The sequence below is a fragment of the Erythrolamprus reginae genome, chromosome 4 (genome assembly GCF_031021105.1).
Source record: "Erythrolamprus reginae isolate rEryReg1 chromosome 4, rEryReg1.hap1, whole genome shotgun sequence".
Classification (NCBI taxonomy): Eukaryota; Metazoa; Chordata; class Lepidosauria; order Squamata; family Dipsadidae; genus Erythrolamprus; species Erythrolamprus reginae.
This window is the reverse complement of record NC_091953.1, coordinates 80,679,210-80,691,285: the sequence shown is the minus strand read 5'-3', so window position 1 is coordinate 80,691,285 and position 12,076 is coordinate 80,679,210. Positions and strand designations below refer to the sequence as shown.

The following is a 12,076-nucleotide window of genomic DNA, read 5'->3' as shown; positions in this document are numbered from 1 at the left end:
CTCCAAAGGACAGGTACAAGGTAGGTCCTATTCACTTGTGTAACAAAGTTTGTGTGTATTTCTCTGTATGTGTACAGTATATGGGTATGCACATGCAGTCTGTCTGTCTTATCCCTTGGTCAAGACAAGTCAGCAAGGCTCTTGTCTTCTCTTGTCCTAGCTGAGATGTTCTACCTGGTACTCTTAAAGTAATAGCTCAGTAAGATATAATATGCATTCTCTACCACCACTGTTATCAATCAGATATAAACTAGAAATACTTTAGCAGATTTGGAGGCAGAGAAGACATTTAAATTAAACATGAGTTATGTAGAGGAATACAAGGTCCCAAGGGTGGGTCTTGTTTTCAGCACCACAGTGACTTTTGTCCTATTTTTTTTATCAGAAGATTAGCTGATGGGAAAAAAAGAACAGTAAAAAGAAAACTGGGAAGGGGAAAAATAGCAGAAAAGAAGAAGAAATGTCTTGGGACTAAAAAGAGAGGATATTATTTATTTGGCAACAATGAGCAGCACATTCACTTGCCTTTATCAATGGAATAAGTTATTGTTGCTATGGAGGAGGAAAGACGTTTATTGATAGGCGACTCCATTTGTTTTGGCAGATTCATTGTAGAAACTGAAAGTTTGTCACATGCTGCAGAGAGATGCATTGAAGAGATTTATATTCATTCTGCAATGCTAAACATTTTTAAATTTGTTACCATGGATCTTTAGAATGGATCAGGACAAAGAATAAAGCACTTCTGTCTGGCCATATCATAACTTTAAGGCTTTCTGCTTATAAAATCAACATTTATTTAAATTGAGTTCATTTGGATTCTTATCTGTTTATCTATAACCTGCCTATGCAAAACCAATCAATTTAACAATTAACAAATCATTTAATTAATGATATATTCAACTGGCTACATCTTAACACTTATACAGTATCTAGTGAAAAGATTTTAACACAACATGAAGCTTCTTATTCTGAATTCCCCACTTTAAATTCAATCATATACCTTCCTTGGGCAAGTAGTAATCATTCCATGAAACTACCCATCTCTGATGAGTCTAAAAACAAGTGAAGTTAATACACATTCTAAGCTTATTTATCTCATCCCACCAAATCAGCTGAAGTCAGCTCATATTTATACAGCCTCTGCTTCTTAATCATGCTTCTATGGCTCATGATTTTATTTTTTGTTATAAAACTTCTATATCTCTCTATCATTATTAAAAACAGTTCTAAAAGTGAGAATGTTGGAAACAATGTGAACCCCTTCCTATATTATATATATTTGGAAATAACTAATACTTCACACCAGTGCCTTTTCTATGTTCTATGACACCTAGACACTAAACATCCAAGAGCCTGTGCAAGAGATCTCTATATACAGACATGACTTTGGAAGACTGGAATCCTGAATTCTGCTGAAATCTATACAAAATAGGCCTATCTGGTTAAAGTGCCATATTCATGTAAGTATTAGCAAAAGTAAAATTAAAAGTCCCTGTTATTGGGTAGAGTTCTACTTCCTCTTTCAGTGTATGAAGAAGTGCTCTGATATGGCATAAGGAAAGACAATATGAACAAAAATATCTTCAGCTGCTATTTATATGTTATGAAGCAGAGACAACCTTCTATATAAAACACATGCAAATTAATTTGAATGATTAAGCTATATGCATAATTGAAATACAATTTGAACTATAAATGAATTGCTTGTACCTGGTCATTTAAATATATTAAATCTTAATGTACATACGAGGCAGCAAAATAAGATATTAAGTTGTTATTTCTACTGCTTCAAAGTAACATTAGTGCTTATGTATAACTGAAATATTTTCAGTAAGTTGTTTTTCTACTCAATTTTCATCTATCGACTCATATATATGATAAAGGAACACACACACACACACAGACCCCATAGGTGGATAAAGGAGATGAACAGGTCAAATGCTAATGGAAAAATATTTGAAATATCAGTGATGCTGGAATGCTGAGCATGCTTCACCTCATTATGACAGAAGTGAAAAAGAAATACAGTGAAGTGCCTATGTACAATTCACCAAGCCCTTCTGCTGCACAACTTCTATTTATTTTAATGGAATATGTAAATAAAAAGGAAGCAACAATAGCACTTGGGAGAATTGGCCCTGAATTTCCAATAAAAACACTGTTATAGATGTAACTGAAATAACATTATGGGAAGGCAAGATTAGTAGATATGTTATAGTGATAAACAACACAATGGCACTGGGATTCACTCAAATACCATTGTAGGGTTCAGCAGCAACAATTGAAATCACAGGGTCTGGAAGAAGGGTGTTGACAGCTAAACCTAGAAGGGGTGGGGCATTTTCTGATTCACCTATATCACAGAAAGAAAGAAGAAACCAGAGCAAAATGTGATAATTACATCAAGCCTGAAAACCTAATAATGCAAGAATGTTAATGTGTATGTTTACAGAAATATTACCAAATTGTCCTCATAATGCCTAGCAATTAATCTCTAGTTTTACAATAAAATATTAATACAAAATTATTTAATTCTGATAAGGGTTAGACTATTTGGGCACTGTTTATAATTAACAAAAATATTTTGTTTGATCAAAACTTACAGGAAAAAGCTGATGAATTAGAAATATCTGTTTTCTAAAAATTATAAAAAGCAGAATATGGTGGGTGGTTTAATTTAAACAAATGCTAAGAGAATAATTCATTTTTTGCTCTAAATACTGCACAATCATGAAGAACTCCCCTGAGGTTTTATGAGCATCTGGAAAAAAATAAAACCTGCTGCAAAGTTATACAGAGCTGATGGCTAGTGATATTAAAATGATTTATTTCTTTTTAAATATTATCTGCTGCACTAATGCTCTGGCATACCTAACTTTCAAGAAAGAATCAAAATGTAAAATGTAAGTCATAAAAAGTCATAGAAAATACTTCATGAATGATGCCCTTGACTCTTTCTCATACTCTATAGTATTCTATACAAAGGAGGAATTCTGCATCTTTCTTTACAACTCAAGTATTTCAGTTTAGAAACTGCAATGCAGCCAGTCTGTCTCACCCACCATCTCTGTCGCTGGAGCCTGCAGCCAGTCCTCCCCACGACCACCTCTTCTGCTTCTGTTCTAGCTGCTGACTTCGTTCCATGGAGCGCCGCATCATAGCTTCTAATCGTTCCTATAAACAATTTATGCAATGTCATGGTGTTTTGTTTTGTTTTAAAATGAGCTCTCATCCAAAAGGCATCTCCAAAAAAAGATTGATTCTGAAGCAAATAAATTTACCATTTTCATTATCAGCACTGTTAAAAGAAATGAATTAGGACTTGCATCATATCCACTCACCTCTGAATATACATATCCTTTGTCTGCAGTCACTCCTAAGGTAGCTACAGAGGTTGAAGTTAGTAATACAAGTTAGATCACCTCCAGCATCTGTCTCTGCTGGCAATTCTGCTACTGCGTGACTGGGCTTAATTTGTTTAAGAATAATGCATGAGAAGCAGACACTCTGTCATCTCAGCAGAGCTGTTTTTCCCTTTCAATGGACAAACTCAATTCCTGTAATTCTTTCCAGTCTCACCACATAGATTTCCTTCTTCGTTTAATCAGTTTGAATTTTAAAAACAAACTCCAAAATGCAACTGGAAAAAATATTACTCCTAGTTATTCTTATTATTTCTATTATTTCTATTTTCCAAACTGGAAAATGTGATACATATTGAAATTGATAGATGGTAGATGATAGATTAGATTAATAGACAGATCGACTGTCCAGGGGTCCTCAAACGTTTTAAACAGAGGGCCAATTCATGGTCCCTCAGACTGTTGGGGGGTTGACTAGCTGGCTGGGCATGTCTAAGTGGTCATGTGACTGAGTGGGCATGTCTAAGTGGTGACATGACTGGGTGGAGACAGCTAAGTGGTCATGTGACTGGGTGGGCATCACCAATTTAGCACACAATGCACACAAATTAAACTTTTATTTGTTTTGCTCCTGGGGGATGTTTTATTTGGTTTTGTTTGCATATTGCTCTTTTGATTGACTTTTCTTTTTACTAGATCATTTTTTCAGTTGTTTAGGAATCTAGAGGTCCACTTCAGGAAACTCAATTTTGCAGCAATTCTTCTCAGTCTCTAGGAGCTTGCAATCAACAAATCTCTCTTTCTCTCTGTCTCGTCTTTCCCTACCGCCCTCTCATTTTCTCTTTGTCTCTCTCTGTCTCTCTTCTCCACTCTCTGTGTGTTTCTTACTCTCTGTCTATCTTATGTCTATCTCTCACTCTTACTCTATCTTATGGAGGTGGGGAGGTAAAAAATGGGGCATGCTGACCCCCAGGAGGCTGGGGAAGCCAAAAACAGGTGTACCTTTGGCCTCCCCAGCCTCCAGTAGCACTCTTCCGGCCGAAAACAGGACTTACTGAGGCATCCGTGCGCCCTGCGTTTTACCTCCCCCACCTCCAGTAGCAGTCTGCAGGCCAAAAAGTGGGCCTTACCTTCCAGTTCCAGCCCACGGGACTCGTGAAGGTGAGTCCTACGCTCAGCCAAATGGTGGGGGCCAGTGGGTGGGCAGGGCAATGTGGGCAGGGCAGCCTCGTGGTTCTGCACGGATGGGATTAATTGCTTCAGTCAGTCATATCTGGCCTGTGGGCCATTGTTTGAGGACCCCAAGGCAGAAAGACAGAGAAAGGTCCTGTGTTTCCCCCAAAATAAGACTTCCCCTGAAAATAAGCCCTCCCCAAAAAATAAGCTTTCCCCCCAAAATAAGATCTGAAAATATTTAAACACATGCACAGATGGTCCTCTGGTTCAGATTAGAGAGATAGCACTGGAAATCGAGTAAGACTTCAAGAGGAGCCTAGTTTTGCTCCATGTGCCCCAAAATAATAAGATGATGATGATGATAATAATTTATTAGATTTGTATGCCGCCTCTCTCTGAAGACTCGGGGTGGCTCATAACAAGAATAAAAGACAATATAACAGTGAAACAAATCTAATATTAAAAGAAAAAGATATATAAAACCCCAGCAATTAAAACCATACAACACATACATACCAAACATAAACTATAAAAACCTGGGGGAGGTGTCTCAGTTCCCCCATGCCTGGCGATATAGGTGGGCCTTGAGTAATTTGCGAAAGACAAGGAGGGTGGGAGCCGTTCTAATCTCCGGGGGGAGTTGATTCCAGAGGGCCGGGGCTGCCACAGAGAAGGCTCTTCCCCTGGGGCCCGCCAAATGACATTGTTTGGTCAACGGGACTCGGAGAAGGCCAACTCTGTGGGACCTTATCGGCCGCTGAGATTCGTGCGATAGAAGGCAGTTCCGGAGGTATTCTGGTCCAATGCCATGTAGGGATTTAAAGGTCATTACCAACACTTTGAATTGTGACCAGAAACTGATCGGCAGCCAGTGCAGGCCATGGAGTGTTGTAGAAACGTGGGCGAATCTGGGAAGCCCCACAATAGCTCTCGCGGCCGCATACTGCACAATCTGAAGTATCCGAACACTTTTCAAAGGTAGCCCCATGTAGAGGCCTATTGCTTATTTTGGGGTTAAAAAAATATAAGACAAGGTCTTATTTTCAGGGAAACACAGTAGATGTGTGTATATGTGTGTGGGATAGGATAGGATAGGATCAGAATGGCACAGAATGATATGGTTTGATTTGGGTATAGCTTTCTTGCGTAGGTTGGATTTTGGCTAGAGTTCCCTCTAGATTCCTTACTTTTTCCTCTGGTAGTTCACTTAGTTTACATGTATAATTTGGGTGTTCTTTGGGCATAAGCACATTAACAGATTAAGAGAGTTGGAAGGGATCTTGTAGGTCATCTAGTCCAGCCCCCCATCCAAGCAGTAGAATCTACACCATTTTTGACAGATGGCAGTCCAGTCTCTTCTTGAAAATTTCCAGTACATATATGGAACATATATTGCACACCACAATAATATCAGTCACCTGTTCCATGAGTTTGTTTCTTTTTGGGGGGTTTTAGGGTAAAATATTTATGTGTGTAGATATGTGTGACAATTATTTCTTAATTCAAATCTTTTTCTCCTTGTTCAATGACAGCTAGTCCTTGACTTACAACAGTTCATTTAAAATTGAAAGTAACAGCAGTAAAAATGTGACTTAAGACTGTTTTTCACCGTTACAATCTTTTCAGCATATCATGATCAAAAGTCAGATCCCAGCAATTGGTTCATACTTATGTCTTTTGCAGCGTCCCAGGGTCATGTGATCCCCTTTTGCAACCTTCTAACAAGCAAAGTCAATGGGGAAGCCAGATTCACTTAACAATCAGGTTATTGTTTGCTTGTTTGTTTGTTTGTTTATTAAACTTCTAGGCTGCCCTTCTCCAAAGACTCAGGGTGGCTTACAACATATAAAAGAAACAATACAACACAAAATAGCGTTGAAGTCCAATTGTTAAAATTATGCTTGAAAAAAAAAGATTAAAAAACCTGCAACTAAAATTCTAAAATTATGCTAAATCCAGTATTAAATGACCATATAAGCCAATTTGCCCATCACATTCATACTGTCGGCCAGAGCAGAGTGCCACGCTCAACAGCCCCAGGCCTGCCAGCACAGGTATGTTTTTAATGCCTTCCGAAAGACCATGAGAGGGGGGGAGTGGGCAGTGCAAATCTCAGCAGGGAGCTGATTCCACAGGGTCAGAACTGCCACAGAGAAGGCCCTTCCGCTAGGGCCCACCAGGCAGCATTGCCTGGCTGACAGGACCTGAAAAAGTCCAATTCTGTGGCCCTGACCTGCCACTGGCATGCATTAACTTATCAACTGCAGTGACTCATTTAACAATTGTAGCAAGAAATGTTGTAAAATGGGACAAAATTCACTTATCAAATGTCTCACTTAAAAACAGAAATTTGGGGCTCAATTATAGTCATGTCAAGAACTACCTGTACTACGTTTGGATCAGGGAGATTAATTATAAACTTTAGCTTTAAAGATCTTATTTGCAATATTTCAACGGAATTGTTAGAAGTGGTAATCAGAGTATTAGTTGAGGTTGATAAAGGATATTATAAGACAGGGGCCCCCACATGGTACTGGTCTCTAGTCTGTTAGGAACCAGGCTGCACAATTGGAGGTGAATGGCAGGTGAGTGAGCAAAACCCAAACCATCCACCCACACCAGTCTGTGGAAAAATTATCCTCCACAAAACTGGTCCCTGGTGCCAAAAAGGTAAAGGACTGCTGGTGTAAAACAATATTAAATAGACAAAGTTTTCATAACGAATTTTATATACAGTAATTAATGCTATACACTACCCATTTTTGCCATCCATTAGTACCCAAAAGCTCTCTGCAGGCAGGGGGTGGGGCTTAGTGACAGCAAAAATGGGCTGCATTCGGGGTATAAGATGCACCGACATTTTCACCGTCTTTTTGGGGAGAAAGGTGCATCTTATACTCCAAAAAATACTCTGTGTGTGTGTGTGTGTGTGTGTGTGTGTGTGTATATATATATATATATATATATATATATGTAGATTGTTCTGAGTTCGGGTTTTGCCCTGTGTAATATTTTGCATGTCTATGCGACGTTTCGGCGAAATCACATTCACCATCATCAGGCTGAAGTTCCAATCTTTGTGTTGTTGTAAAATGGAATGTTAGCAACTGTCATTTCTTCCTAGTATATAGTGTGGGGGTGGAGATTTGTTTTGAATGTAGCAAATAGATTGGGTGATTATGTTTCAGTGATCTGATTGGTTGGTGTAATCATAATTATTAGAAGGAATGACATTGAGATTTTTATGAAGTGTTTTGTTTAAGGCTGATTTCCAAATATAAAATTCTAAAATCATAATTATTAGAAGGATTGACATGCTGATTATTATGAAGTGTTTTTTTTGTTTTGTTTAAGGCTGGTTTCCAAATTTCTGGTAGGCGGGACGTGTCATCTCTTTTATTTATGCAAAGGGGTCTCCTCTCAATTTCTATAGCTTCTAGAGAAATTCTTCTATATAAATTCTCTGTTTTGTGGAGTAATTTAGTTTTTTCAAAGTCAATTTCGTGCCCTGTTTTTTTAATGTGCTGGACAAGGGAGGAGGTCTTTTCTTCTTTTTTGACTGCATTCACATGTTCTGCTATGCGTTGGCTCACTCTTCGGTTAGTTTGTCCAATGTATGTGGCTGCACATGTTTTGCAAGGGATTTCATAGATTCCTTGGTATTCCAATTGGATTTTATCTTTGGGGCTCCTTAGGATATTAGATATTTTTTGGTTGGTGCAAAATGAAGTTTTGATGTTATGTTTGTGCAGAATTTTACTAATTTTATCCGTGGTGCCTTTGATGTAAGGAAGGATGGTGGTGCCATTGTCCTGTTCTTGATCTTGTTTTTTGGGGGGTGTCTCTTTTTTGATTAGGTTTGTTATTGTTTTCTCTTTGAATCCATTAGAAATTAATACATCTTTGAGTTTGTTCAATTCAGTTTTTAAGTGCTCATGGTCAGCTAAGCGTTTGGTTCTGGTGATGAGAGTTTATATATATACACATACATACATATATATACATATTATTTATAAAATAGTATTTTTGGAGTATAAGATGCACCTTCTCTTCCCCAAAAGAAGATGGAAATGTCGGTGCATCTTATACATCGATTATAGGCATTGCTGGCCTCCCGAAGCCCTGTCCCCATGTCTCATTTTTGCGAAAAGCACACCCATTTGTTTGCAAAAATTGGGTCAATAGAGGGTCTGGGGAGCCTGCAGAGAGTTTCTGGGGACTGGGGGAAAGCAAAAATGGTCCCAGTTTTGCGAAAAAAGGGGTGAAAAACAACCTTTTTTTTGCAAAACCAGGGGCATTTTTGCTATCACCTAGGAGCTCTATGAAGACTACCCAGACCCTTTGCCTACCCCATTTTTGTGAACAAATAGATGAAAAATGGCCCATTTTTTGCAAAAACGGAGATCCTTCTAATTACCCCAATTAGCATGACTGGAGGAGGATTTCTGGGAGCTGAAGTCCACAAGTCTTAAAGCTGTCAAGTTTGAAGTTTGTAAAAAGTGTACATGGTTGTAAAAAGTATACCTGATTGTAAAAAGTATTCTGCTACACTGATATTCTATTAAATAATATAGTACTACACCATTTGGTTCAGAATAATTTTTTCCTTTTTTTCCTCCTCTAAAATCTAGGTGCATCTTATACTCCGGTGCATCTTATACTTGAAAAATATGGTAATAAGAAGAGGAGACTATCAAGATGATGCACAGGAAGTAAAGAAAATAATAATCTGAAACAAAGACATAGCCGTCCAGAGCTTCATGTGACAAAATTATACAGCAATCTTGAAACACTTCCTTCTCTAAGTTACTATGTTGATGGATACACTGTAATTTAGTAGTTGACATCTAAGTTGACAAATACTTAGCATTTAAGGTAATTAGTTTTCTCAAGTAAAGGTGACTAAAAATTCCTTAGCTAATGTAATGACCTGGCAAATTTCCATCCCCACAAGCAACTGATATTAACCAATTTTTGTAATGTAATGATGAATCCTCAGGACAGAGAGGATGCATTCCAGAGAAGTAAGAAGCAACTTAGCCCAGATATTACATGTGAGAGAAAGAGGGTGAAGACAGCTTCTCCCTGAGAGTTCACAGAGTATATTGCAAATGCACATAGTAGCTTCTCAGTCTGGCAAAAATTTGTCTACAGGTGTAAAACAATAAAGAACTCAGACTGGAAAAATAGTCATGAGTCAATTTTGGTTCTGAGCCTGACTGTTTTAATTGTAAATCCATGACGTGAATAACACATGAGTTTCATCAATAAGAGACGAACCTTATCAATGACAGAGCTTTGAATATCTCCATCCAATTGCTATCCTAATAAAATCCATGGATAACCTGTCACAACATGACCATTCACAGGGAGACACAGCTCTTAATAACTCTACAAGATACTGAGTTTTGCTTGCTATGTTTCACATTTTTGTGTCAGAAAATCTTGCCTGGCATTTGTGCCAGGTTTAGAAACCTAGCAAAGCAAAACAAAATCCTAGATTTGTTTCTAATTACACAAATGTGATATGATTGTGGCCAATTTTGGCTAATTTACTTAATTGTTACTATGACTACTCTATCCGGTATGGCTGCAGCATCTTTTTTATTTCTTTAATTATTGCTAACCATAATATATTCAGCCAGGTATAAGAGGGTTTTCTTCCCTTATCATTTTTCAGAATATCTACCTCTTCTTATGTTAATACCTGTTCCATACTCATATTTGTATGGAACACACACGTGTACATACATACATACATACATACATACATACATACATACATACCGGTACATACATACATATTCAAACAGCTTTCCTATTTTCAAGAATATTGAACACTAGACATATAGAAAACAAAAACCTAATTCAAGAATATTGGCACCAGACATATAAAAAACAAAACAAAACCCTAATTAATATTATCACCTATTATAATGCCACAAAATGCCTGACTATTCTTTCATTTGACAAGTACATACAAAAAGAAAGCAAACTGTTCTCTAAGCAAATGGCACAAAAGCTGCAGATATTTATTTTACGTGGTCTGGATGGATAACAGGTAAATCCTATGCAAAACAGAATACAAAACAACCAACATTTAAATAATAATAATATTAAATTACTAAAATAGCAACTGAAAACCCTCATGACATCCCATATGCAATACTGTATAACCACAGCCAAGAATCAAGCTCAACTCTACTATTTCAGAACGGTGCCAAATTCTCTTCTATAAAATCTGCTACTTAATATGAAAACATCTTTAAATTAAAAATGCAAGGAGAGTCCTTACTCCAAAGAAATTAAAACACTAATACTGTCTTGAGAGAATACTCTCCTGTTGATTGCTTTTTTCCCAGTTCTTCAGATCTCTATGTTTTTATGTTTTGCTTTTATCATGTTTTCATTAGTTTACTGATAAGGATGTTATCCTAAATTGTATGCTGAACAGACAGCTATATTTAATCAAACAAAGAAACAAATATTCTAAGCACTCAGGGATCATGAATTTAAAAATATGTTTTAAAAGAATCATATTCAAATATTTTCTCCAAACCAACATTCCAGCAAATATGGTAATAATAATGCTGCATACAACTGCCTACCTCTTCTTCTCTAAGCTTCTGTCTTCTCTTTTCTTCCACAGCTGCCCTCTTTTGCTCTTCCCTCATCCTCTGCTCCTCCAACTTCTTCCATCTTTCTTCTATTTGTTTCTCATGCTGAAGCTTTGCTCTCCTTTCTTTTTCTAAGATTTGCTGCTCCCTGACAACTTATAATAAAATAAATTTTAAAATCTCAAATAAAAGTTGACCCCACACATTCCAACTTTTATTTAAACTGTATATTAGCAGTCCTTAGGCAGTCAGAACAATACCAAGTAATTCCAGGGTAGAGTTATCAAAAGGCTTGATGCACCCCAAATTTGCACGTGTATATCCTATACAGTGGAACCTCGACATACGAGCAGCTCTACTTACGAGCTACTCGAGATAAGAGCTGGGAGGGGAGCGACATTTTTGTTCGCCTCCCGAGCTCACATTCGGGATACGAGCGCCAAGGAGCTGTCTCCTGAAGCCGAACACTAACTTCCGCTTTCGGCTTCAGGAGACAGCTCCTTGGCGCTCGTATCCCGCGTGTTTTAAAAGGTTGCAGCCGGCCTGGGGGGCTCGGGGGGAAGCCCCCGAGCCCCCCAGGCCGGCTGCAACCTTTTAAAACACGCGCACCGCTTCACAGCTCTCTGCTGAATCCGGAACGCTAACTTCCGCGTTCGGATTCAGCAGACAGCTGCGAAGCAGCGCGCGTGTTTTAAAACGTGACAGCCGGCCTGGGGGGCTCGGGGGGAAGCCCCCCAGTCCCCCAGGCTGGCTGTCACGTTTTAAAACACGCGCACTGCTTCGCAGCTCTCTGCTGAATCCGAACGCGGAAGTTAGCGTTCCGGATTCAGCAGAGAGCTGCGAAGCAGCGCGCGTGTTTTAAAACATCACAGCCGGCCTGGGGGGCTCGGGGGCTTCCCCCCGAGCCCCCCAGGCCGG

The 12,076-nt window shown here is 38.5% G+C and overlaps 1 protein-coding gene across 5 annotated transcripts in view; it reads right to left on the bottom strand.

Moving 5' to 3' along the window:
- Positions 1 to 12,076, bottom strand: part of MAP7D2 (MAP7 domain containing 2) — an 85,005-nt gene that overhangs the window by 60,776 nt on the left and 12,153 nt on the right. For 3 of the 5 annotated variants that reach the window (XM_070750619.1, XM_070750618.1, XM_070750623.1), the window contains exons 3-5: positions 11,150 to 11,313; positions 3,066 to 3,177; positions 526 to 636 (exon numbers count right to left, since the gene is read on the bottom strand). In XM_070750619.1, the coding sequence (XP_070606720.1) occupies positions 526 to 636; positions 3,066 to 3,177; positions 11,150 to 11,313 (387 nt within the window). The remainder of the gene's footprint in view (positions 1 to 525; positions 637 to 3,065; positions 3,178 to 11,149; positions 11,314 to 12,076) is intronic. The other 2 variants (XM_070750621.1, XM_070750622.1) reach the window with 1 other exon arrangement.